This window comes from Amblyomma americanum, chromosome 3 (genome assembly GCF_052857255.1).
Source record: "Amblyomma americanum isolate KBUSLIRL-KWMA chromosome 3, ASM5285725v1, whole genome shotgun sequence".
Taxonomy (NCBI): Eukaryota; Metazoa; Arthropoda; class Arachnida; order Ixodida; family Ixodidae; genus Amblyomma; species Amblyomma americanum.
In genome coordinates, this window is record NC_135499.1 from 196,778,256 (window position 1) to 196,805,849 (window position 27,594).

Below are 27,594 nucleotides of genomic sequence, written 5' to 3' on the forward strand. Positions count from 1 at the left end.
ACTCAGCTCATTCACAGCTAGGCCAGTCAGAAGTCATGCATTTTACTGATTTTCAGGCATAACATACCCCATACAGATAACAAATTAAAGGCAATAATTAAGCCTGTAAAAAAAAAAGGGTCACGAACAATTCATCCTCTGCTTCACAGTACAAGCTCATAGATCAAACTGCAGGGGGCGCCAACACAGTTAAAATTAACCGAAGTTGAAATTAATAACAATAACAAACGAAAAATGCAATACACTGCAATCGGAAAGCAGTCGAAGTAGTGAAATTTCCCCATTTTACTGTTCTAAAACATTCCGTGATCACCTTTGGCTTTTTATTTCCCATAAGAAATGGCCAAAACCTTCCGTTTTAAAGGCCAAACACAGCAGAAGACCTCCTCTTCGCCTTCAGAACTGAACAAAAGGCAGATGCCATTTCACTTGCGCAGCAGAGGAGAGAAGGGCTTATGCACTGTCACAAAGCTGTAAATTTGAGCAGCGTGTGACTGTCGCGTGACCGCCAATTTTCGACCAATAAGACAGCACAATCTCCAGTCATACTTTATCCTATTTTCGAGCCTTTTTACCCCTACTTGCAAACCGCTAAACCAATTAGCATGCTTTCTGTCTATATAATAAAAACTCACTGAAACGTTAAAAAAAAAAATTGGGGGGAAAATGCATTATCCAGGAAACATATCCAAAACACCTAATTTTGAAAAACGAAACTGCTGAGAGAGATACAAAGGTATTCATTTTTAGTACAAAGTCTGAACAGCTCCCTTTCTAGTGCTCAGAAAATGAGGTGCATGTTTGCGTTGCCTTTAGTGCAGAAGAAACTTTGCAAAACATTCAGTCCATTCGAGAATGGCAACACTTTAAGTAAGCTGGCGTCACTGCCTCGTTGCATCGTTGCAGTTCTAGATGCTTTGCACCCTTGCCCTAAGGCACTGCAAAGAAGCTGTTTCATTTTTCTCTGTCGCTTCCCCACAGGAATGGCCCGCTCGTGTGTTAGCATGCACGTTAGTCTCTGGATGCTTTCCCCTTTTGCACAGAAGCATTGCAAAGAGGACACTGCACTTGTTTCTCAGACAAGGCGTGCCTCCAGGTTTGCCACACACACATGTGCAGTTGGTCACTAAACGTATTATACGACCAGAATTTGCCGAACTTTCGAACGTAGTAACCAGGAAGACGTGTTATCCGGGAATGTATTAAACGGGAGAAAAATAGTGAGACTCAAAGAGACTATTTTATTGCCTGCGGTTTTGAGCGTATGAATCAAAATTTTATGAACCAGAACAACATTTGACTGTATTCGGTTTCATTACAGCCGGCGCTGAAATCAAGCATGGTTTCAATCTTCTCTTCAAGCACTGCATGTCGCAGTTTGGTGTACTATTATGGTTTCGGATTCGTAGTTTTTATGAACCAGAATAACAACGTTTTACTGTATTCCGTTTCATTACAGCCAGCGTTGACTTCAAGCATGGTTTCAATCTTCTCTTAAAGCATTGCATGTCGCAGTTTGGTGTACTATTATGGTTCCGTATTCGTAGTTTTTATGAACCAGAACAACAACATTTTACTGTATTCCATTTCATTACAGCCGGCGTTGACTTCAAGCATGGTTTCAATCTCCTCTTCAAGCATTGCATGTTGCAGTTTGGTGTACTATTACGGTTTCGGATTCCTAGTTTTTATGAACCAGAACAACAACATTTTACTGCATTCTGTTTCATTACAGCCGGCGTTGACTTCAAGCATGGTTTCAATCTTCTCTTCAAGCATTGCACGTCGCAGTTTGGTGTACTATTATGATTTCGGATCCACAGTACCAGTGATGCTGAGATACATCTGATTCACTGTATATCAGTGCTGGTTGCACCATCCATTGCTCAACAGACACCAACATAGTAAGCTAATGAAGCCTTCGAGCTCAGCGATTTAAAGCAAGAGTCAAATACAAATCTCTTGCCACCGCCATAACACCACTAACACGGAGAGACGCCACCTCCCCATAGTTAACCGCCCCCTCCTGCCTCGCATCCAGATTTTACCCTCCCTATATGTCCTCCTCCGAGACAGCGCTGCCTTGTGGGCGCATTGCTCGGTTGGCCTTGCGCCCAGGCACGGCAGCACGCAGAGTCGACGACCGATTTTTCGGACTCTCTAGGGACCACGAAAGCGACAAAAAAATCAGGGAGTCCGGAAAATCAAATTTCATGAAAAACAAATCACAAACTTATAATCAATATGCCGGAGGAAAGGGTCAGTTGTATTGCACACATTTTAAAGCTCCTCATGACTAAATTTTGCCACGCAACATGTGCACAGACGAGCGGCGGCGACTGCTTTTACATAGCCCTGGCTGTCCACAGTTGGTGCAACCCATGCTATGTGAATAGCCAAATCCCGCTACAACAAACACCACTACAGCAAAATTTCCGCCGCTACGAAGTATTTACGATTCCCCATCAGCAAACCATACAAGGCAGTGCAATTATCCCCCCACCCGACCCCATCAAACAATTTTGAGAGCGATGTTCCGCTTCAAATAATTTTTAAGTGGAAGCAAAACTATGCAAATGTCTTTTTTTTCCCCTTTGCATACAAAAATATGCCTCTGCCAGCATCACTGACTTCTGAAAAACAACATGGAGGCTTTGAGAAAAATTTTGCACAGTGGTGTCCACAAACCTGGACGCCACGCCACAAGGGGATATTATAACACTCACCACCAAAAAAGCTGTAACCTTTACATGCAAAAAAGAAAGAAAAGTGCAACTATAGTTTGAGCTGCAATCCAATGCACACCACTGTTTTGCAAGAGAGCATTTCTTGTACCATACTGTCAGGCAAAAAAAATTGGTAGTTGCAACCTCACTATAACAAACACGTGCACTTAACAAGCAGAACCGCTGAAATATTTTGTTGGACATACCTGAACTTTCACCTCCTTGTGGCTAAGTAACGGCACTAGCAAGGGCACCACTCCAGAATCGATGACCCATTGGATCTGCTCGTTGCCCCCATCCGTTAAGTAGGAAATGGCCCACACTGTGTCTACCAGGATCTGCGCCACAAACAAAGAAGGTATGCCACAAGTTCACCACTCTGAACACAATGGTCAATAACAAACAAAATGCATGCAGTACAGACGCTAACAGAAAATTTAGACCCCTGGTTTTTTGGACACGCTTGATTATTCTGACTTTTTCACGGCACCGTGACATGCCCCATAAGTGCCTGAAATTTCGAATGCATCACAACTAATTGCTCGATTTTTCAGACTTCACTGGCACTTGCCACAGCGCCACTGCCATAGAATGTATGCAGTAGAACCTCATTAATTCAAACCTCAAGAGGATAGAAAATCTGATTAAAAAAAAAGCGGAATTCAAGATAAAAGGGAGCCTCTTAAAAGGAGCGGTCGATATACTCTGCGAGATAGCATGCCAAGCTTGAGTTGCTGCGAGCTCGTACATTCCCAAATACCATTCGCTGCATAAAACTTAGTCAAAGTCCACGAAAATCATTTTACCGAGTCTTTTCAACCCAAAAACCCCAAAAAGGCAACAGTAAGTATGTTGGTAGGCATGTGGCTTCATGGAGACAGTGGGTGCAAGAAAATGGCGGCTTCTTGAAGCGGGGAGCTTGTACCCAGCAAAACAAGCTGCAGCCCCGACTTTTTCTAACAAACCGTCAAAATTTCTATTCTGGTAACAGATAAAATACCTCTCTTTACACCAAAGCCACCACAGAGTGCGTACACTAACGTATTGCCAGTAACTCTAAGGTTGGTTTTTGGACCTACAGTTGAACACCGCTACAATAAACGCCGCTTCAACATAATATTTCTAATTCCCCATCAGCTAGCAATAGCAGTCAATGCAACAAGGTTTTCTTCACAACAAAGCATTTTTTGGGGGCTTGTTTTCACTTCCAACGAAATTTTCGCTCCGTGGAGCCAGGCTTAAAAATTTATTTTACGGTAAAATAAGCATAACACCAAACGTCTAACTTTTTGTACACCCATGCCGCATAGCTTCACAAAAAGCATGCCCCCATTGTGCCACCCATAAGCAAACTCATAAAGGGGTGCCATTGTTTGATGGTGATGACGATGTGGCTGGCTGCCTAGTAACGAGGCGCGGGCCCGCATTGCCAAGCCGGAGCCAATCCGTATCCATTCTAGACAACGTGGTAGCAGGCGCAGCACAGCTGTGCAACGGTGGCCTGATTCAGTTGATCATTTCACTTCTGCTTGTGCGCTCAACTCGACATCAGCATGGCCACAAGTGGAAATATCTTTCTTTGGAGGTGAAGGCATGAACCATCAGCGGAACTTCAAGCGGCAGGAAAAAAAACGAGACATCGTAGTGGATTTCGGCATCTCCAACAGCACGCTGTCAGGATGCGATCACCAGTGCTCCTTCTTCAGGGATGTCCACTAAGCACAAGGGGTTGACGCTACCGGCACATGAGGTTCTTGAGAAAGTGGTGTTCACATGCTTCCCCGAACTTGCGTGCCAAGAAAATGCCAATCAGCGGAAGTGTGCTGCCACAGAAGGCATGGAACTACGCTTGCATGCTCGGCATTAACGATTTTAAGGCAAGCACGGGTTGGCTGACCTGTTTCAAGGCCCAGCATGACATTGTTGTGAGTGTGTTGTGCGCCAAGTCTGCTACTTCAGATGCCAATGGTGCAGTGACTTGGGTGCCACCCGCTGTGTCAGACATAATGAAAGTACAGTGGACTCTCGTTACATGGAACCTCAAGGGACCGGGAAAATATGTTCTGTTCATCAGGAGTTTCATTTAGAGAGAGAAGGTTCAGGAGCTTGCAATCCGTTCCGCGCTGCTTGGTCCCGACAAGGCAGGTGTGCGCGCAATTGGCAGTCTCAGCGGAAGTGGATCTCAAATGCAAAATCTAGATAATAAAGAGAACGGTATACTATGGGCACAAATTTTATTGCACAAAAGCAGTAAGCAGTGAATTTTTTTTTTCAAAGCACTACAGAAATTTTTAAAAAAATGTCAATAGTCTACTTACTCCGTGGAAATCTGTGGTAACTGCAATTTTATTGTCTTGTGAAAAAGGACTTTATGTTTGCTTGTTTTAGCTCTCGCAACCGTTTTCTTTGCATGGCGCCACCCATACTAGACAGGCTGCTCACTTCTGCAGGATTTTGGGGAGCCGTCTTGCTCACCATCACCAATCCCCGCATGCTGTCTTGTCTGCAGCGGCAGCCTCCCCTGAAACGGCACGACACACTATGCTATTCCGATCTTTAAATCTCGTCAACCACCCTTCGCTGCCCAAGAAACCTTCGATGCCGAGCTGCAGAACAAAATCTTCTGCTTGGGCGTGAATGAGTGGCCCGCTGACCGGAATGTTTTCACTGTGGGCTCTCCGCAGCCAAACCACCAGGCACTTCTCCAGATCTTCGTGGTTGGCCACCCGCAGTCGTTTTCTTTGAGGGCCAAAGCGTGACGTCCCGAAAGCCTGCCGCAGCTTATCCTTGTCCTGAAGTATCCTCGTGAGGCTGCTCTTGGGGACAGCGTAGTTCGTCGCAAGCGCCGTTTTTGTGCAGCGACCACTCTCGAAGTCATTATCTCCACCTTCCTTTCTAACGTAAGGGCATTGTGAGGTCACTTCTGCGCTGCCATCGGATGCTGACGAAATTTCGCTGAAGACGCTCAACAGCAGGTGTAAGGCCTAGCCAGCCTAGCAGAACAATCCTGCAAGCACACCGTGACAGAAAGCAAGCGATGCGGTTGCAGTGTGCGAGAAAACCGGAAACGTCCAAAGACGGAAATCGGAAAAAGGGAGGGGGGACAGTGATGCGTACCGCGATGGGGCTGCGCATTCACGTCAAGTCGCTGTTTCGAGCCTATTTTCGGTTCCGTTTATACGGTGTTCCGGAGATTCTTGTTCCGATTAACGAGATTTTTTTACATTGCCTTAATACAAAACCAACCAACTGCGAGGCGTTTGTTCCATTTAAGCGTTGGTTCCGTTTAACCGACTTCCGTTTATCGAGATTCTACTGTATGCCCCCCTCCACACATACAGGACTTCATATATAAACTCCTGCCCACAAAGACGTTGGACATGAAGGGCCAACCATGCAGCGGAGGGAAGCAGAGCAAAAGGTGAGTAACTCAGCTTTTCTGCACCAACATGGACGGCTCGGACAAGCGCTGCCCACTCATTATCGGCAAAAGAGCGAGGCCTCGAGGCTTCAAAGGCAGTAAGAGCTTGGCAGTAAAGTATTTGGCCAGCAAGAAATCATGGATGACGCGGGCCATCTTCTGTGATTTGATCAAAGCTTTCGAACACGATATGAAGGCCCAAAACCGCAAGGTGTGCTTGCTTACTGATAATTGCTCAGTTCACAATGTTGACATTAAGCTGGAAAATGTGGAAGTTCAGTTTTTCCCTTCAAACTGCATTGCTTTGAAGTGCTTATCAGGAGTGATTGATTCAGCGATTGCTGCTGAATGTTGACACCGGACAGCTGACCAAAGTGGACTTATTCATGGCCTCACAAATGACTGCCGCGGCGTGGACACTGACCCAGCGAAGCATAACTGAAAATTGCTTTGCACATGCATGCTGTAAGCCTGCCGCTGAAGTGACGGTCAACTCAACAACGGAAGAGGAAGACCGTTACAGAGTGGGGCCATCTCCACAGAAGCTCTTGTGGCATGGGCAGCCCTTCAGGACGCCGGAAATATGGCAATGGACGACAGCATAGATGAATACATCACCGTTGGCACAGATGCAATTCCTCACGAAGAGTTAAATGATGAGTCCACAACTGAAGAGGTTCGTCATAACGACGTATCGTCAGACGATGAGAGTGATGCACAAGATGCATCGGTCCCACCTCCTGCACTGGATGTGATGGACGCATCTGACTCGTAATTTCAGAGGCGCCCATGAGATATCGCGGTGCAGCCGCTGACAGAGTTCAAGCATCACACCACAGTGCTGATGTCCAAAGGACGGAAGAAAACAAGGATGACCAACTTTTTTCTGAAATAAATGATGTTCGTGAAGTGTGTAGTTAAGTCTGACAGCATTTTGGGACAAATTTCCCCACACTAAAATTTACACTTCCACACAGTTTTTCGCACGTCTCGTCAGTTTCGTTGTAGTGAGGTTCGACTTCAGCTGACAGGCCTAATTATGGAAGAAATTTTTTTCCCCAGTTTCCGAGTGGCAACATTGAAACCATATAACTGAAGTTCTATGACAGGCAGGATGATAATTTTATCATTATAATGTATTTATTGACATCAAAAAAAAACTAATGGCATGCTTTTTATCAGGTTTTATGCTGCAAAATTTCTTGAGGGCTCACAACAAATTAACTACAAAAAATGTAGCACAAGTACACAAAGACTTGTTTTACATAAAAATAAAAGGGATACAGTCGAACCCCGATACACAAACGCTGCTTCAACAAAATACAGCTCAGACCATTTATAACGTAACCGCTTATAATGCAGGACCACACTGTATGCGGCTTTTTGTGACAACCACTTCGCTTCCCATAGAGTTCAATGTATTGGCGTACCGCTTAATACGCGGCAGCGCGTAATCGAAGACCGCGTATTAGTGCAGTTTCTGGAAAGCCTGGCAACCCGCGTACTGGTGCGGGCCCGTGCGCAATCCCAGATTGCGCAAGATGGGGGCAACAGGCAGAGCGGGGGAGCGTTGTCAGTGTGGTTCAAGGCAAGGCTTAAGGCAGGAGGATAAAAAAAAAAGATAGAAATTGAAAAGCAGGCGTTTTTCCTCTCTCTCTGATGCGCCTCCATTGGGCACACTGATTGGACAAAACTTGAAAGCGCGGCCAGACGAGCCCGCTGGAGCGGCGTCCGTGGCCGCGACGAGTGCACGGGACGCATGACATGACGCTGCAAGCACCGCTCGTACCAAGCGCACATGCGGCAGCATCTTGTCGGTCTTGTCACGCTTGAGCCCATGAGTGAGATGTGTCGTCATGTGTAGCGATAAGTTGACAACGTGAGCCAATCTACTAGCCTCGGTTGTCTTCAGTTTCGACGGCGTATGCTCTTCCAAAAGCCAGCAAACGGCAAGTTCTCGAAACCAAGCAGAGAATTGTGAGGGGCGTCGAGAGCGGTTTGAAAACTGCTACAGTGGCAAAAAAGTACGGTGTCACCGACGTTACTGTGTCTGCCATTTGGAAGAACAGCAACAAGTTGCGACAACAGCTGCAGGAAGACTCGACGTCACTTGCAAGGAAGCGGATTCGTGCTTCAAAGTACGAAGATGTTGCCGCTTTGTTTGAAGGGTTTCGCGAGATCCGAGCCGAGAGCGTTCCTGTGAGTGGCTTGATATAGCAAGTCAAGGCCAGGTGCCTTTTAAACATTTTGTGGCATGATGGTTTCAGCCCGCTGAACGGTTGTAGTATTCAGTTTCAACGACCGGCATGAGATAAGCTCGTCGTCATCATTGCAGACTCCGACGGTGTTGTGTGTGAAATTTTTATCCGCGGATGAGCCCAACAAAGTGAGTGAAAGTGCAGAAGTTTCGTGCAAAGACGCGCTCGACTGTTGCATAACCTGCGCCTCTACTGCGCTCAGAGAAAGCTCAGGGAGCAAATGTTTCACTGTGCGACGCATCATCGGATGATAACGATGCAGGGGATTTAGCACCACCATCTGCACTAAATGTGATGGAAGCATTTGATGTGCTCCGCAGATTGATTGGTGCTCACTATGACGACGTCGCAATGCAACTGCTTACCGAGTGCGAAAGTCCACTCGTGGCAAAAAAAAAAAAAGAAAAGAAAAAAGAAACAGAAGAAGCTGACCTACTTCTTTAGAAATAAATGACGTTTTGGGACTATGTTGTCCAACCTGACAGTGCTTTTGGGCTGATTTCGCAACAACGAAATTTCCACTTCAATGAGATTTTTCGCGCACCACATGAATTTCGTTGTAGCGGGGTTCAACTGTATTTGGAATTGCCGCAGAAAAATACATGTTCCCTTAAGATTTCAGAACTATGTCTTCATAATAATTTTCCTCCCTCCTTCCTTCCCTCCTCAAAGGAACTCCAGCCAACTTTTTTTCTCACTAAAAATCAATTCTGCACCTCTTTACCTATGTAGATGCTTGCCCAGCAGAAAAAGAAACATTCGTTGCCAAGGTGATTGGACTCAAATTTTTTTCCGCCACTGATTGAATCTTGCGACGTCAAGACTAGAAAGGAATCCGTTATTATGGTTTAGAAATTAATGGCGGTGTGGCCAAGCCTCAGGGATCTGCACACAAAAAACTGTCTTGACACACTGCAATTTTCTTGCAAAAACAACCAGTCGTGGCGACACCTGTACTTCATTCTTTTACCCTTTCTTGCTTATAAAAACTCCGTTTTCAGTTAAAGTAGCATCTATGTCATCCAAGCGTAGTAGTTATTGACACAGGTCACCTTCAGTTTGTCTTCAGTATCCCTTTAATTGCTGGGTGGTATGAATCAATCCTGCATGTTCCACAGAATGCATGCCAAATGTGTACCATATTTTATAATGTACAAGTTAGGTGGCCTTAGTTTTAGATGGGTCAACCTAGAGGCGTCAGATACAGTAAACCACATTTGACACTCTGCCACATATAAAATTATGACGATGGCCATGAGGCAGAGAGCTTTGCCCTCCCCTGCAAATACAAACACTCCCCAAGTAGCCACAAATCAAAATATGTCGAACATCAGCACATTTATAGCACTTTCAACTTTAATTTACTAGTAGCCTGTGCATGTGATCTGACCCATTGCGGAGTACATCTATTGCAATCTCTAAACGAGCACAAGCCACTGCACAAGAGCATAGCCAATCTTCAGCCAGTAGAAACAATGGTGCACATTAAAAATTTTGTCGATACCCAAAATCATAACCTGTACTCTCGAGCACAAAATAAAAAAAAACAGCCGCACAGCCACTGCAGGAAAATTAAGGGAACATGAAAAGTGTGGCTCACATTGTTGTCTGTGTGGTGAATGAGGAGGCAAAGGGAAGGCAGAATCTCCCGGATGGTGTCCAAGGGAGGCGGAGGATCTTTGTTTCGACACAGGTTCACAATGACCCACGTAACATTGCGCAAAAACGTAAGTGGCATGGAGGGCTTGATGAACGACAGTAGTGGCTCCACCACACCCAGCTTGATCACATAGTCTCGAAGCTGGGGTCCATCCCCTACAATCACAACACCACACGGCGCCATCTCAACATACAAAACATTTAAACACCAATTAAAAACTAACTGCAAAAGATCAGCCACACGAGTTGTCAAAACTGCCTCATTTTGTGTTTATCATAAAAATATTAAATTCCATAGTTTTGCACAGCTCTCAGTTTTTAAGGACTGCTGTAGCTCTGAATTAACTATTAACAAATAGCTCTGTTGTATCATGAGGCACATTCCACTAGATTGTAGAATATGAAGCTAGCAAAGCCTACACGTAATGGAAATACTCAATGTACTAAGAAGCGAGATACGCTTATTATGTACCCTAGAAAAGGTGCAATCTCAGAGTACAGTTGCAAAACAAAAATAGAACGAAAGTGTCAGATAATCTGCTACCAGTAGAAAAGCTAATGTACTTACCAATTATGTTGCCTAATGCCCAAACTGCTTGTTCGCAGACATTCTGGTGGGGTGACCTCAACAAGTCCAGGAAAAGTGGTACTGCATCTGGGCATAGATAAACAGTCACGGAGAGACATACAAAGGAAGGTTTAATAATGAAGAATAAGCTTGCAAAGCACAGCACACACTGGAAATACTGCTTAAGAAGGCAAAAGTGCACACAGGAAATAAACTCACCTGCATTCACAACTGCCTGTGTTTGCTGCGATGTTCCTGAGGCTATATTTGTTAGTGCCCAGGCAGCCTCAAACTGTAATGAAGGGCTGAAAAAATTTGCATCCCTTTGAACTTTCTGTACAAACACCCTTGATTTCAGCAATACATGAGTGGAAAATAAATATTTATCCAGCTGAGTAATGTCAACAAGACAAAATGTTGTGCATACTAGTAACGTTGCACAGTGGTATGACAAACGAGAGGGTATGAATCATCCAAGCAATAGATACAACTAGAAAACAAAAATAAACGTAAAAAAACTGCATCTCCATCTGTCCCCTTTTCAAAAAGAATGGCGTGAGAAAAACTTCCTGTGCCTCATGTATTTGCTTGGGGACAGTACAAACAAAAACTAGGCATATTCATGATAGCAAATTTTAGCAACTGTACATGTAGTCCTATAGAGCTGTCACAGCAATATTTAAAAAAGAACCAACCCAGCATTTATTTCACATCTATTAATGAATCCTCCCCGTCTTAATGTTTCAGTGTGGCATCACTTGTGGGCACACTTCTCAGTTCTGCAGCGTTCACGACATTGGCGTCGAAAGACGAAGGTGTGCGAGGGAAGGAAAGGAGATAAGCGGAGTGGCGCAGTGCTGCTGAAGTGGCCAAGCGCCATGAACGGTTTCGTGGCACCCTCTGCGCACAGCAGAGCAAAGTAGCACTTGCACCAACCACCACTGAATGAATTCATGCCACCCTCTTACTTAACACAACAGCACAAACTAGTGCTTGTGACTTTCTTTCGCCATGTTACAGTCTGGTTGCGCCAAGACTGACATTACTGAATATGGAATATTCTAGAGAGAATAAAAATGAAGAAAGGCATACTCATCTCTGCAAACTGCTGTCGCAGAGTGTCACATTACACAGGCATGGTAGTGGTCAGTAAATTCTTTCCTCAATTTTTTTCCATTCAATTCACTCGTTTATGCTAATACAGTGTCAATAAATCTACATCAAAATCACCAATCAGACCAATAACAATGAAGCACTTACTTGTCATGCCTCCGTAAGGCCTCAACTAAGATGGGCAGGATTCCAGAGTTGATCAGATCGTCAATAGGCGGATTACGATCGCTTGAGAGTAGCCTCCTGAGAAAGGAAATGATGCGCATTAGTTCACTCTTGTTCCGCCAGACAAATAATCCCTGTGCAAAAAAGGGAAGGTGTCCCTCATTGGAACACTCCTCAATGGTGACCCCAATATTCAGCACAGCCACGCATGTATCTGCAGCAATATGGTTGTGACTCTGCTTGTTCTGGTAAGCATTGGCTGGATTGCAGCCTGTTACCTGGCTGACTGGACTGCACTAAGTTGGACATTGGGGTCGCCACTGCTTGCGTTGTGCACAATAGCCTGAAGGTCCGGGTGGCCCCGATCAACTTCTTCGTCATCCGTGGAGTCCACTTGCGGCACGTTACGCCTCTTGAGCAGTGATTCGTCCCTCTTGTTCTTCCTTAATTCCACAGTCACTTCATTGCGCCTCCTTCGCATCTCCTGTAAAACAAAGCCACCAGCACAGTTACAGCTGCGACTGACCTGCAGATGTTCAATAAAACCAGATGCTTTTGCAACACCTTCTGCAATAGTTCTGCACGCCTTGTGCAGTGTCCATAAGAAAAACAAGGACCTCAGAGTTGCTTGAAATGGGGCAGTGTTGCAAGATTTGTCAAAGCTACACTTTCAAATGTCACTTGTTTCCACTCGCTCTACAACCAATGCCAAAGGAACCAAAGACTAAGCACTATCTAACTCATCATGTAGCTTCAACTTTTAGTAAACCAAGCATCCAGTATCTTCTACAACAATGTTGCCTCTTTAAGCAGATGCAGCTCCTGAACGAGACCATTCTTCGAATACTTTCTTTTGGATTGCACTGTTGTTAATTATGTCCAATGGACGGTATGATTAGCCCATACCTAACTTCATTTAAAGCATTTTCCCACATTGCTGTAGTTATGTGCTGTAGCTCCTTTTTACAACAACACAACAAACTATTTATTACGTGAATCACAAAAATGGTAATTTATTTCAGAGGTGAACTGACTGCCTCCCAAGCCCTCCCATGACCGCCTTCCCGGGTTCACTCTCACTCATCAGAGAGGGAGGAGGACCCCACTTTACAAGGGGGCTGAAACCGCTTTCCCTCACCCAAAGCAGTTGCATCAGGCAGTCTGGAGGCCTCTTGTTTCCAAAGCAAATGGCTACCGCCGGCTCTGTCCCTTCAGGGGGAGCTCAGCGCACTCACAATCAACAGTTCAACAAATGCGGCAGTCTCAGTAAATAAAAAAATATTTTAACATTTCAGAAACTTGAACAAAAGCTTTTTAATTTCCCCATTAAAAATATACCAAAACCTGAAGGTTACAAATGTGCAAACAATCTTCAAAAAGCTGAATTCTGTGCCATGCTGACGGCACAATTTGAAAGTGAAGCAGCTAATGTAACTTATTGACATTGTTAAAATATAAATGTGTTATATGCATGGTGACAGTGCCACACAATAGGGCCATAAATTTTAAACAGAATATAAACAGAAGACTACACCTTTCATTTCTTTGAATTACTTGAAACGGAAAGCATAAGCTAATTCTTACTGCCAGATAGAGAAGCTTCATTCCTTTGACTATGGTACAATGGCACGCTACAAAGTGTGTCCATGTAACGAATCATAATAGCTATACAAGAGGGCAATCATGAATAAATATGAAACCATAATATTATGAAGTACATGCATGCACTTATTACAGCTATAGTAGAGCATAATTACAAATGAAGACTCGTTTATTATGAACGAAAGAAGTGCCACTGTCATAACAAGTTTGCAAGCAATGCCATTGGGTCTCAGAAAACGAACAACCATGGCCTTACAGCTTCAGCAGCTTCAGTGGAGAATGACAAGTGTATCCAAGCCTTCATAATACCCTCTCCCCTTCCTTCTATGGAAAGAGTGCAGCGGCACCCCACAGAAAAATAAAAAAATGTGGGATGCATGAAAAGGCGGCAAAAATTTCATTAGTGGCCATCAAAAACGCATGCCAATGGTGCAGTAAGCTTCATGTTACCATTATTCCAAGCACCTGCATAGATAGCAGCAACCCTCAGCTGCCGTTATTCATCGTGAAAACTCTCCAGGTGCAGTACTTCAGGACCAGTGTTCTCATATGCTATAGGCACAACACAAATGTCCGGTCTGGATGATGCATGACGTTTTTATTCGTCGAGTGTGACATTAGGCATAACTTTAGAGGAGGTATGGGGATGAAAGATGACTTGTTTGCCAAGTGGCTTATTGAGTTGACTATGACGTGGAAAAAAAAAAAATGGAAGGTTTAACTGGAGATCAACAATGGCGTCGTGCATAACATGCTCTCTTCCCTTACTGATACTTGTATCACTAGGCATAAGATTAGAGGGGGTAGGGAGATAACAGGCAACTTGCTTGCCCAGTGGCTTGTTGAGTTCGACCATGGGAACCTAGCGTAATAGGGTCTAGTCCATATAAGCAGACGCGCATAAGGGACTTTTTTCAGAAATAAATGCTACACTGTCCGACTTAGTGCTATTTCAATTAGAAAAAAAACAAAACATGGCAGCTGGATACATGATTACACAGAACGAGGAAGAGTAAATGCTTGTTTACGCATCGAAATTTGCAGTTAAATAAGATGAACTTATATGCAACATTTGGATGCACAAACTTCCGAGAAAGACAAGAACTGTACCAAGCTGAGGCTTCCACGATAACCCACAATGCAGCTGGCTGAGTGCACTACACCAACCATACATCTTCTCTCTGATCCACTCATGAGGATGACTCATAATCCAAACCCACAGACTATCCACAGGCAATCACTAGTGGACAGTGACACTTCGAAGTTACAGATTACCAGAATGCATACGCCAATCAAGGTGAGGGAGATGTACACATCTGATTGGGTATTGCTGCATGGGAAATTAGCCACCAACGAATCAGAGAGGGAGTACTGTGAAATGGCGTGGGAAAGCCATTAGGTTCAATGTAACGAGTTCTCCTCCTACACGTGCTAACCCTTGGTTCATAGTTTGCGCTGTTTTTAGCACCACCTTGGTATTGGTGCTCAGTGAGTAAATATTTGTAGAGAAATAAAACGACTCCAAATTCATTCTCCATAAAATAGGCCCTTCTCCATTTCCATTCCATATCTGGAGCAGAAGCAACATTCCATTCCCTTCCAGGCCTTTCCTATAGTTATGGAACCCATTATAACCCGCTACAACACACAAAGTATACATTGTTTAACCCATTATAACCCGCTACAACACACAAAGTATACATTGTTTAACCGCACACAGATCGTAGTGTGCGAAAACAATATTTGTAAAGAATGTGTTTGCTATTACCATTATCCTGAGCATAACGGTAGGGGGTATTGAGCTCGGGCCGAGCCCACGCCAATAATTACGGCCTGTGCAGTGCTCTAATCTATACTAACATGGTACATAAAGATGAAATGCAATCATTTCTACAAACACCTCTGTAAGATACAAATAATGCAACAAAAGCCACAAGGTCAATCACACTACAGTGGCAGCATGCATCTTCAATTCTCATTGGTTTTCTGGAGTTTAATGTCCCAGAGCGACTCTGGCTACGAGGGATGAAGCAGTGAAGGGCTCTGGAGAATCTCTACTACCTGGAGTACTTAAACGTGCACTGACATTGCACACTCCACTCACACACTCCAGCACTTCACCTCTCCGAAATGCGACTGTCGCAGCCAGGATGAAACGCACTTCTTTCGGGTCAGCCACTATGCACCATAACCAGTGAGCCACCACGGCAGCTATGCAATTCTGAAGCTTCACCTTTGCACTGCATTGGTTTAGTATGGTTTATGGGAGTTTGTCCCAAAGCGACTCGGGTTGTGAGGGACACTGTAGTGAGGGGCTCCAGAAATTTCGACCACCTGGGGTTAAAGTGCGCTAACATCGCACAGAACACGAGCCTCTAATATTTCGCCTCCAACTGAATGCGACTGCCGTGGGCGGTATCGAACCCACGTCTTTCGGGTCAGCAGCCAGGCACTATAACTACTGAGCCACTGCGGCGGCCTCCCTTCGCACCACACTATTGGTGCACTAGCACTAGAAGAGTCACTAGCAAAAAAGCCGCTATGTCCACATGAAGCTCAGAGTAACTCTGGTAAGCTCAGAAGAGCACCGCAGCAGCTGCTGCCAATGAGAGGAAGCTCAAGTAAGCTCAGAGGAGCATTGTGTCAGCTGCAACCAACAGGAGGAGGGCATCACGCCAGCTGCAGCCAAGTGGAGGGAGGGTGTGAAGATGAAAAGCGAGAAGCATGGTTGCATGCGCATGAAGATGCCAGAAAGAGGCAGGGGATGAAGCCGCCAGAGGAACGTGTAGCGCAACCAACGGTAAATCAAAGATGAAGCTGGTCCTTCGACAAATTCCGAAGCCAAATGACGTGCATGGAGAGATAAACAGCAACGCAAAAAAAGAGTGCGCCAATGTGAGTCAACCGATACAGTCAATACAGTGAGGCGGCAAGCCGAAGTAGAACAACGAAGACAGAACAACCTGGCTAAACAGTATGCGGAAACAAATGAGCAGAAAGAAACGCGAAGAAGAGTGAGAAAGAAGCGGCGAAAGAAGTCACTGGAGGAATGTGCAGTAGAGAGGAGCACAAGTGGATTCAGAGACCACCGAACAGAGGAAACACTGACTCAAATCGCAACGAGGAGCTCAGGCAGCTTGTCACAAGAGGAAAGCCGAGGAACAACTGCAAGAAACTTCGGGTGCAACTCGATTTTTCAAGCACAGGAAAACCTAAACAGATAAAAACAAAGCTAAAGAAGGTCAAACATGATAGCGTATCTAAGTTGGTTAAATCGGTGGCCACTTTTTTTTAGTTATGCTATTAAATTAACCTTTCCATGTCTACACAACATGCATCAATGATTTACACGGAACCTCTTAACTTGACTCGTATCGCCAAAGATTATTCCAAAGACAGGAACAAAATGCAGACAGGCAAAACTAAACACCTCGCTAATCACCTAAAGCTTTACTGCACAACATTGACACTGAAGGTGATGAATTAAAATGTTACTCAGTCTGCCTTATGGCCTGGTTTGCACATTCTGTTTCAGGAGATTCTATCCTCATTTTTGTTTCCATGTAGCACAATGGCGTGAAGACTGAACATAATCAATAAACAGCGACTACTGTAAACAAACCTAAGTTAAAACTATAGTTAAAACAGTGTTTTAACTATGGACAACATATGGCATTAACAGTCCACAGAATGCAATTTTTTTTACATACTTCAGATAAGGTTCCTGTCACATTATAAAAGGTAAGGTAGTAGTACAGTTGTCAGCAATTTTATGACTCAACATATTTATTATTGTGAGCATAAACTCAAATTAATATGATGAAGTGGCCTCTGGAAAGGACATGTAATGCACAAGACTGATAAACGGTAGTCTCAACTCAAAGCGTATGGACACCAACTTTGGTTGCGTGTTCTTTCTTGGTGATGACGCGCAAGACATTGGCAAACATAAATTACCACTATGCCAAGTACATAATTTATATTGGGCTTCTCTCTTATGCTTCGGTTTTGACAGTTGAATCATGGTCATGATGTCAAAGTTGACTCTGGGTCATGTCAGGCATAAAATAACTGCAATATTTCAGCTCTTCTGTTCCTTCCATCACTGTTTTAGCTCTCAGTGCAGGCTCGCAACTCATAACCCAATTCACAGGGATGTACTGATCAAAGGGATACACTGGCTACAGCCTTAATTTAATTGGCAATCACTCAGCTACCAAATACAAGTATGCACAAATAAAGTACAGACACAAAATACAGAGATACCAGAAGACTGTACAGCTTTCCTTTACAGCTGCATAACTACATCCAGGTGCATTTCATATCATACATGTACCCTCCCCTTACATACCGACCACTAAGCACAAAACACTACTCAGGAAAACTTTCATGCAATTCCTGACATGCCTTCAAATGAAAACATCAGGTGTTTTGTCAGCATCTCATTTACTGAAATGTCTTTGCAAACTGCTACCTCAAGCTCAGGGAAAAAATATCGTCATAAACGGCACAAAGCAATGGGCACAATTCCTCTATGAGCAAGCTGAAGCAACACATGAATTAGCAATGCATACTGCTGCTCAAAATAAAACGTTCTCTTTCCTTGAATCAAGAATCATACGCATATTTTAGAAGCTAAATTTTATTGTGTATGTGTGTACCAAGGTTTCTCGAATACATCTTGTGGTGAAAAAAGAAAGAAAGAAGAGGTCATTAGAATATCTTTCCTTTCTTAAAATCCAAATTTATAGAGAGATATAGTTCGCGTTTTCGATTCGACACGGCAGTGTAAGTTAATGACAACATGAAACCACGGCAAAATTGCTTTAAATGCACACTATTTCGGTATGATAAGCACTTAAGTAAAGGCACCCGGCGAATGGTGCCATGCAGCCACTGCTACACGTGCAGTGCGAATGGCGCATGTCAAATTTTCTAGCAATTTTTACTGCAACTATTTGCTTCGATGGTCATTCGCAAGTTTATCAATTAGCCACATTCATCGCAACGCTGGCAACCAATCGGTGACAGCTAGTCGACCAGCCAACGGCGCTGGCCACGATGCGCACGGCTTCCGACAATGGACTGCACAACGCGCTGCGCACTACAGACGCACGTGGTGACGTAGCGGTGTCAGGTCATCCAAACGAGCGAACCGAGGCCAATTCTGAACGAGCAGACACCCGGGCGCTCAGCGATCAAACAGGAACCCGAAAGCACATAAATCAAATAACGCACTCGTGATGCTCTCGAGACGCAAAATTTAATTTTAGTTCATCTACGAAGCCTCAACGGGCGAAGAACGCAGATTTGGCGTTTAACTGCTGACACGGCGCATTCGCAAGTCTACGAGGCGCATTCGCAAGTCTACGAGTGATTCCAAAAAGCAAAATACGTCAAAAACAGCTGGGCAAAGTCGATCACACTAAACACCAACAAAAATGCGCAGTGGACGCAACCAACCGCCCCAGGCCGTTCATATGATCTGTTGCGAACGATTACACCGCGAAGGGATGTCAAAACTGCCACGTGACAGCCTGAAATCAGCACGCTACAATTAGTCATAGAAAAAACTTTTACACTAATGCGCAGTTACAAGCGAAGAGCATATCCGAAAACCGCGCAATGCACGATTCAGTTCTGCCTCGAACCATCAAATAGGCCTAATACAGAGAAGCGACCAGAGTTCCATGGCACATAACTGCCACACCACAAGAAGTCAGCTTGCAGGTCGTGTGGCTTCTAAGACAACGTCGCCGTGAATTACAATGGAGCCACTATGGCACTTCTCAGGTCGTTCACTCTACCAACGCGAGCAAGCTCCTTCACCGAGCACGGCAAATCAGTTAGGCTTAAGATTACGCAGCCAAAAACGCCGCATTAAAACACTGGCTTGCACTCACTTCTTGATCCTTGCCCTTGTTTTTGAAGTGCTGCAACCTGGACTTCTGTAGACCATCTGTAGCCATGGTGGCTTCTTTGATTTAGCCGCGGCAGTCTTTGAAAAACGGGCGCTTCCAGAACCAAACACGTCTTTCAAAATGCCGGTCTGCACTTCATTGATGACGTCACAGGTATTTGAAGAACAAGGCTGCGAGGCTGGGATCGACGGTGTGGAAGTTTTGTTCGAAAAACTTGAAAAGAATTAAATCGTAAAATGTGATGCACGTCAGAGCGCTGTAATACAACTTGAACAAAGCTTTGCAATGAAACACTTCCAGACTTGCGGCATCTATCGCAAGTTTCAGCTGAAGGTTTAGAAGACCACCAATTGTATTTCGCCGAGAAACAAAATGAATGCCTCGGGTTATCACTGCAGCTGTACTCCTGCGATACTTTACAGGCCGCTTTATGAATTAGAGGTTTAGCTCATAAATCTACCGACAAGGATGACAAGCGCAGAATCGTGACAACACTACGCGTGAACTCATGAAGCGCATGCAGCACATGCAGCAGCACGCAGCCAGTCTCGTCAGTAGTCCGTGTTGTCTGCTGTACCTAAAACTCAGTTCTTAGCATTATACGGAAGTACTGAACTAAGGCTGTTCTTCGGAAAGAAAGTAAGCGCTGAGAGAAAAAAAAAACAGCGTCGTCAGCTCACGTAAATACAAAAATTAATGCGAATTATACAATGCATTTAGGACACAGGTTTATATTCAAGTTTTATAACTGAACAGAACAGCTGGTTCCGTAGTGTAGTGGTTATCACGTTCGCTTTACACGCGAAAGGTCCCCGGTTCGATCCCGGGCGGAACCAAGCCTCTACTTTTGTTTTCGCATTTTATAAAGATAATAGAATAAAAACACAATAAAGCGTTTTTATTCTGTTTTGTGCACTTGAAATGCATAAGGCGCGAAAATTTGCATGAGCATTATTACGTCGCGGTAAGGTGCTCGTAGGTGCCGCATTTTTTCTTGCCTTTGCTTCATGAACTGTGGTTCGAAATCTTACCCAGTATAAACGGATACCAGGCCATGATCAATGCGTCACCAAAGTTGGACACTAACGAAGATATTTTTTTAGTAGCTGCATTGGTCAGGTCATGATGAGTAACGCTCAGAGCGCATTTATATGTAATTATGCCACGTTGGGCATATTTTCGACCCTTTCGAAAATCGAATCGAACAATATGGGCATGGTCCAAGTATTTCGGAGTTAACGGATCCAGTTGCTACCGCACATCTCGTCGATGGCTGAAAAAAAAAAAAAAAATTGGCCGACTCTTAAGATTTCTTACTTAATTGTGGGGAATGCAAAGCATATGTCGTGGACGCAAGACATGCAGACGGTTGGCTGCGGTTTGCGGACTGAGATTATTTCATGCGGTGAGTGTTCTTTTTTTAAAGCATAACACCACCCACGAATGCGAGCACGCGCGCGTATGAAACCACCGGGAACGCGCGCTCTACGAAGAACTGTTTCACCCCAATTTTGGTACGGAAGTCTGTGAATGCTCGTATGTCATCGGTTCGAATCCCTGTTGCAAGCTAGCCTCCAACTTGACTAGCACATGTAAGCTGTATGCAACTAGAAATGTTTACACCACCCGGAACGCTGTATGACAGACTGTTGCCTCACAATTTTTGTATGAAAACCGGAAAAAGCGGCGCCATATGGAAGTCAGCCAATGGCTGGTGTATATTAGACGAACGATATGTATAGGATTGTTTAAAGTGGCGGTGCTCGGCTTTTGCTGTGAACTTTATTTGGCCGCTTGATCACGTCACCCTATTGTTCTTGCCATCGCTGGGATTTTCATTTGCAAGTGTACGCCGCCGGCTTACCTCTTAACGGTATGCTTTCGCATTAAAAGACCGGTGCAGGTCGCGGAGATGTAGGCTTATAAATGCGGGCGATCGCCTAGAGCAAACAAGCGTTTTTTTTTTTGCTTCGCACATTTAATTATCATTATAATTAGCACAGGTTATTTGCCTTTTATTAGAGGCGCGTGAGTGTATGCACTTTCAATTAGAATATTATAAATCGCATCAGCTCGAACAATGGGATTACTGTGAACATTTTTACCGCACTTTGAGGCCGGAGCGTGAAAATGCGGGCGAGAACAAGATTTCGGCCGCTCGTGCGCGCTGCGCGCGTTGACCACGTCTGCGGATGCGCGAACTTGAGCCATGCTTGGGCACATGTTGTCGGTGGCTAATAGGGCTGCGATGCCGTGCGCGGGATGTTCAAAACATTCATGTCTAACGAGCGCAAAAGGCGACCGCGCCGCATACTACCAACTGCCACAAGCTTAGCGTAGCCGGGCAGCCGTATTGCAAATACGCTAACGCGTAGCTGTTGCTACCGCTCCCAGGCTTGCCTAGCCACATTTGCCGTACAGTTACCGTACGTGTTTGCTGTGTGGAGGACGAGGACGAGGAGGAGGTAAACTTTTTAGGCGCAGTTTGGGGTGGTGTGGGCCGCGCGGCCGCCCACTGCAATTGGGTAGAGAGTTGCAGGCTCTCCTATGGCTTGCCTTGATTCAAGGTTATATGCTCCTTGGGTGTATCTAGGTGTATCCGCCTTTTGGTGCCCGAAGCGCATAGGGTTTCTTACTGTACATCTCTATGCCGAAGAGAGAACGGGCGGGGCCGAACTGCACTGGGAGCTAGCCGTTTGGAGTAAATATGCGGACTGAAGAATTAAAGTGTGCGTTTGGAGCTGCCACCAGATGATTTGTGTTTAACCTAGATCTCTGGGTACAATTCTCTGTCTTTCTTGAACTGGAATGTAATTTCTATGCAGGACGTCACAACGCTTATTGGCCGACCTGAGCTCGATGTAGCGCACCTCCCATTTAACTACGAATTCTCGGGAAAATTGGTGCGCCGCCTCGCTTCCAGGATGATTAGAATTGGGCGGGGACCCAGATCACTGTGATCATCTGGCGGGTATTGGAGATTTTTGTACGATTTTGATGACTGCAGAGCAAGATCTTCCTTAGGCAAAATTTCGAATTGTGGTTTTAGAGTCGTTATAATGATGTATTTAGCAGTGGTTGAGGTAGTGGCTAAAGCATATGGGAGCTTCTTCGGCCTCCTCCGGGAAGTTTCGTTTTCTTGATCGTCGCCGATGCTGCTTGCTAATGTTCAAAACACGCGCTCCGGTCGAGAAAATTTCACAATAGGTGCCTTTACAAAGATTATGGGAGTTCTTTTACAGTGACAGTTGTCACAATGCCCATTCCCTGTGTTTCACGTTGTAGTAGTAGTAGTAGTAGTAGTAGTAGTAGTAGTAGTAGTAGTACTACTACTACTACTATAGTGCGTAACCGTGGTTGCCATGGGAATCGCACAGAATGTACGGTTATCATGGTAGGAGGTGGGCATGCCAACAGAGGAATGCAGGGTCCACGGTTACCACCAGAACCATCCGGAGGGTGATTATAGTAGTAGGAAGAGAGAAGGAAGGAGGACTACCCAACCGTACAGTGGCTCTCGATTGCTGGTTACCATGGAAGGAGGGTATATGGTGTGAGAGTGGAGGAATGAGGTACCGGAGGGCGGTTACCCAGAAAAAAGGAGTGTACGGCAAGAATGCTAGAATGCGCAGCCGGACAGGAGTTGCAACGGGAACCAGCCGAAGAGCGGTTACCGTGGAAGAAGGAGGAGGGTTACCGTGGAAAGTGATGGCTATGTCGAGAACACAGGAACGCTCAACCGGAAGGTGGCTGCCACGCGAACCAGCCGAAGAGCGGTTACCGTGGAATGAGGAGGAGGGTTACCGTGGAAAGTGATGGCTATGTCGAGAACACAGGAACGCTCAACCGGAAGGTGGCTGCCACGGGAACCAGCCGAAGAGTGGTTACAGTGGAATGAGGAGGAGGGTTACCGAGGAAAGAGACAGCTATGTCGAGAACACAGGAACGCTCAACCGGAAGGTGGCTGCCACGGGAACCAGCCGAAGAGCGGTTACCGTGGAAGGAGGAGGAGGGTTACCGTGGAAAGAGATGGCTATGTCGAGAACACAGGAACGCTCAACCGGGAGGTGGCTGTCACGGGAACCGGCCGAAGAGCGGTTACCGTAGAAGGAGGAGGAGGGTTACCGTGGAAAGAGACGGCTATGTCGAGGAAAGAGGAATGCTCCACTGGAAGGTGGTTGCCACGGGAACCAGCCGAAGAGCGGTTACCGTGGAAGGAGGAGGAGGGTTACCGAGGAAAGAGACGGCTATGCCGAGAACAGAGGAACGCTCAACCGGAAGGTGGCTGCCACGGGAACTGGCCGAAAAGCGGTTACTGTGGAAGAAGGAGGAGGGTTACCGTGGAAAGAGACGGCTATGTCGAGGAAAGAGGAATGCTCCACCGCAAGGTTGTTGCCACGGGAACCAGCCGAAGAGCGGTTACCGTGGAAGGAGGAGGGTTACCGTGGAAAGAGATGCTAGGAAAGAGGAATGCTCCACCGGAAGGTGGTTGCCACGCGAACCAGCCGGAGAGCGGTTAGCGTGGGAGGAGGAGGAGGGCTACCGTGGAAAGAGATGGCTATGTCGAGAACACAGGAACGCTCAACCGGGAGGTGGCTGTCACGGGAACCGGCCGAAGAGCGGTTACCGTAGAAGGAGGAGGAGGGTTACCGTGGAAAGAGACGGCTATGTCGAGGAAAGAGGAATGCTCCACTGGAAGGTGGCTGCCACGGGAACCAGCCGAAGAGCGGTTACCGTGGAAGGAGGAGGAGGGTTACCGAGGAAAGAGACGGCTATGCCGAGAACAGAGGAACGCTCAACCGGAAGGTGGCTGCCACGGGAACTGGCCGAAAAGCGGTTACTGTGGAAGAAGGAGGAGGGTTACCGTGGAAAGAGACGGCTATGTCGAGGAAAGAGGAATGCTCCACCGCAAGGTTGTTGCCACGGGAACCAGCCGAAGAGCGGTTACCGTGGAAGGAGGAGGGTTACCGTGGAAAGAGATGCTAGGAAAGAGGAATGCTCCACCGGAAGGTGGTTGCCACGCGAACCAGCCGGAGAGCGGTTAGCGTGGGAGGAGGAGGAGGGTTACCGTGGAAAGAGATGGCTATGTCGAGAACACAGGAACGCTCAACCGGGAGGTGGCTGTCACGGGAACCGGCCGAAGAGCGGTTACCGTAGAAGGAGGAGGAGGGTTACCGTGGAAAGAGACGGCTATGTCGAGGAAAGAGGAATGCTCCACTGGAAGGTGGCTGCCACGGGAACCAGCCGAAGAGCGGTTACCGTGGAAGGAGGAGGAGGGTTACCGAGGAAAGAGACGGCTATGCCGAGAACAGAGGAACGCTCAACCGGAAGGTGGCTGCCACGGGAACTGGCCGAAAAGCGGTTACTGTGGAAGAAGGAGGAGGGTTACCGTGGAAAGAGACGGCTATGTCGAGGAAAGAGGAATGCTCCACCGCAAGGTTGTTGCCACGGGAACCAGCCGAAGAGCGGTTACCGTGGAAGGAGGAGGGTTACCGTGGAAAGAGATGCTAGGAAAGAGGAATGCTCCACCGGAAGGTGGTTGCCACGCGAACCAGCCGGAGAGCGGTTAGCGTGGGAGGAGGAGGAGGGCTACCGTGGAAAGAGGTGGCTATGTCGAGAACAGAGGAATGCTCAACCGCAAAGTGGTTGCCACGCGAACCAGCCGGAGAGCGGTTAGCGTGGGAGGAGGAGGAGGGCTACCGTGGAAAGAGGTGGCTATGTCGAGAACAGAGGAATGCTCAACCGGAAGGTGGCTGCCACGGGAACCAGCCGGAGAGCGGTTAGCATGGGAGGAGGAGGAGGGTTACCGTGGAAAGAGGTGGCTATGTCGAGAACAGAGGAATGCTCAACCGGAAGATGGCTGCCACGCGAACCAGCCGGAGAGCGGTTAGCGTGGGAGGAGGAGGAGGGTTACCGTGGAAAAAGGTGGCTATGTCGAGAACAGAGGAATGCTCAACCGGAAGGTGGCTGCCACGCGAACCAGCCGGAGAGCGGTTAGCGTGGGAGGAGGAGAAGGGTTACCGTGGAAAGAGGTGGCTATGTCGAGAACAGAGGAATGCTCAACCGGAAGGTGGCTGCCACGGGAACCAGCCGGAGAGCGGTTAGCGTGGGAGGAGGAGGAGGGTTACCGTGGAAAGAGGTGGCTATGTCGAGAACAGAGGAATGCTCAACCGGAAGATGGCTGCCACGCGAACCAGCCGGAGAGCGGTTAGCGTGGGAGGAGGAGGAGGGTTACCGTGGAAAGAGGTGGCTATGTCGAGAACAGAGGAATGCTCAACCGGAAGGTGGCTGCCACAGGAACCAGCCGGAGAGCGGTTAGCGTGGGAGGAGGAGAAGGGTTACCGTGGAAATAGACGGCTATGTCGAGGAAAGAGGAATGCTCCACCGCAAGGTGGTTGCCACGGGAACCAGCCGAAGAGCGGTTACCGTGGAAGGAGGGTTACCGTGGAAAGAGGTGGCTGCCACGGGAACCAGCCGGAGAGCGGTTAGCGTGGGAGGAGGGTTACCGTGGAAAGAGGTGGCTATGTCGAGAACAGAGGAATGCTCAACCGGAAGGTGGCTGCCACGGGAACCAGCCGGAGAGCGGTTAGCGTGGGAGGAGGAGGAGGGTTACCGTGGAAAGAGGTGGCTATGTCGAGAACAGAGGAATGCTCAACCGGAAGGTGGCTGCCACGGGAACCAGCCGGAGAGCGGTTAGCGTGGGAGGAGGAGGAGGGTTACCGTGGAAAGAGGTGGCTATGTCGAGAACAGAGGAATGCTCAACCGGAAGGTGGCTGCCATGGGAACCAGCCGGAGAGCGTTTAGCGTGGAAGGAGGAGGAGGGTTACCGTGGAAAGAGGTGGCTATGTCGAGAACAAAGGAATGCTCAACCGGAAGGTGGCTGCCACGGGAACTAGCCGGAGAGCGGTTACCGTGGAAGGAGGTGGCTATGTCGAGAACAGAGGAATGCTCAACGGGAAGGTGGCTGCCACGCGAACCAGCCGGAGAGCGGTTAGCGTGGGAGGAGGAGGGTTACCGTGGAAAGAGATGGCTATGTCGAGAACAGAGGAATGCTCAACCGGAAGGTGGCTGCCACGGAAACCAGCCGGAGAGCGGTTAGCGTGGGAGGAGGAGGAGGGTTACCGTGGAAAGAGGTGGCTATGTCGAGAATAGAGGAATGCTCAACCGGAAGGTGGCTGCCACGGGAACCAGCCGGAGAGCGGTTACCGTGGAAGGAGGTGGCTATGTCGAGAACAGAGGAATGCTCAACGGGAAGGTGGCTGCCACGCGAACCAGCCGGAGAGCGGTTAGCGTGGGAGGAGGAGGGTTACCGTGGAAAGAGATGGCTATGTCGAGAACAGAGGAATGCTCAACCGGAAGGTGGCTGCCACGGAAACCAGCCGGAGAGCGGTTAGCGTGGGAGGAGGAGGGTTACCGTGGAAAGAGGTGGCTATGTCGAGAACAAAGGAATGCTCAACCGGAAGGTGGCTGCCACGGGAACTAGCCGGAGAGCGGTTACCGTGGAAGGAGGTGGCTATGTCGAGAACAGAGGAATGCTCAACGGGAAGGTGGCTGCCACGCGAACCAGCCGGAGAGCGGTTAGCGTGGGAGGAGGAGGGTTACCGTGGAAAGAGATGGCTATGTCGAGAACAGAGGAATGCTCAACCGGAAGGTGGCTGCCACGGAAACCAGCCGGAGAGCGGTTAGCGTGGGAGGAGGAGGAGGGTTACCGTGGAAAGAGATGGCTATGTCGAGAACAGAGCAATGCTCAACCGGAAGGTGGCTGCCACGGGAACCAGCCGGAGAGCGGTTACCGTGGAAGGAGGAGGAGGGTTACCGTGGAAAGAGGTGGCTATGTCGAGAATAGAGGAATGCTCAACCGGAAGGTGGCTGCCACGGGAACCAGCCGGAGAGCGGTTACCGTGGAAGGAGGAGGAGGGTTACCGTGGAAGGAGGTGGCTATGTCGAGGACAGAGGAATGCTCAACCGGAAGGTGGCTGCCACGGGAACCAGCCGGAGAGCGGTTACCGTAGAAGGAGGTGGCTATGTCGAGAACAGAGGAATGCTCAACCGGAAGGTGGCTGCCACGGGAACCAGCCGGAGAGCGGTTACCGTAGAAGGAGGTGGCTATGTCGAGAACAGAGGAATGCTCAACCGGAAGGTGGCTGCCACGGGAACCAGC

At 47.2% G+C, this 27,594-nt stretch overlaps 1 protein-coding gene and 1 non-coding gene across 2 annotated transcripts in view; one reads left to right on the forward strand and one right to left on the reverse strand.

The window, feature by feature from the left end:
• The window catches only part of Kap-alpha3 (karyopherin alpha3), a 40,884-nt gene extending 20,682 nt beyond the window's left edge, over window positions 1-20,202 (reverse strand). Inside the window, exons 1-7 of the mRNA XM_077659512.1 lie at window positions 19,416-20,202; window positions 12,189-12,394; window positions 11,893-11,988; window positions 10,852-10,937; window positions 10,633-10,719; window positions 10,006-10,220; window positions 2,933-3,064 (exon numbers count right to left, since the gene is read on the reverse strand). Coding sequence (XP_077515638.1) covers window positions 2,933-3,064; window positions 10,006-10,220; window positions 10,633-10,719; window positions 10,852-10,937; window positions 11,893-11,988; window positions 12,189-12,394; window positions 19,416-19,481 — 888 coding nt within the window. The 5' untranslated portion in view covers window positions 19,482-20,202. The remainder of the gene's footprint in view (window positions 1-2,932; window positions 3,065-10,005; window positions 10,221-10,632; window positions 10,720-10,851; window positions 10,938-11,892; window positions 11,989-12,188; window positions 12,395-19,415) is intronic.
• Window positions 20,197-20,269, forward strand: TRNAV-UAC (transfer RNA valine (anticodon UAC)). Its single transcript has one exon. It is a non-coding gene; the product is annotated as a tRNA-Val (tRNA).
• The last annotated feature ends 7,325 nt before the right edge of the window (window positions 20,270-27,594 follow it).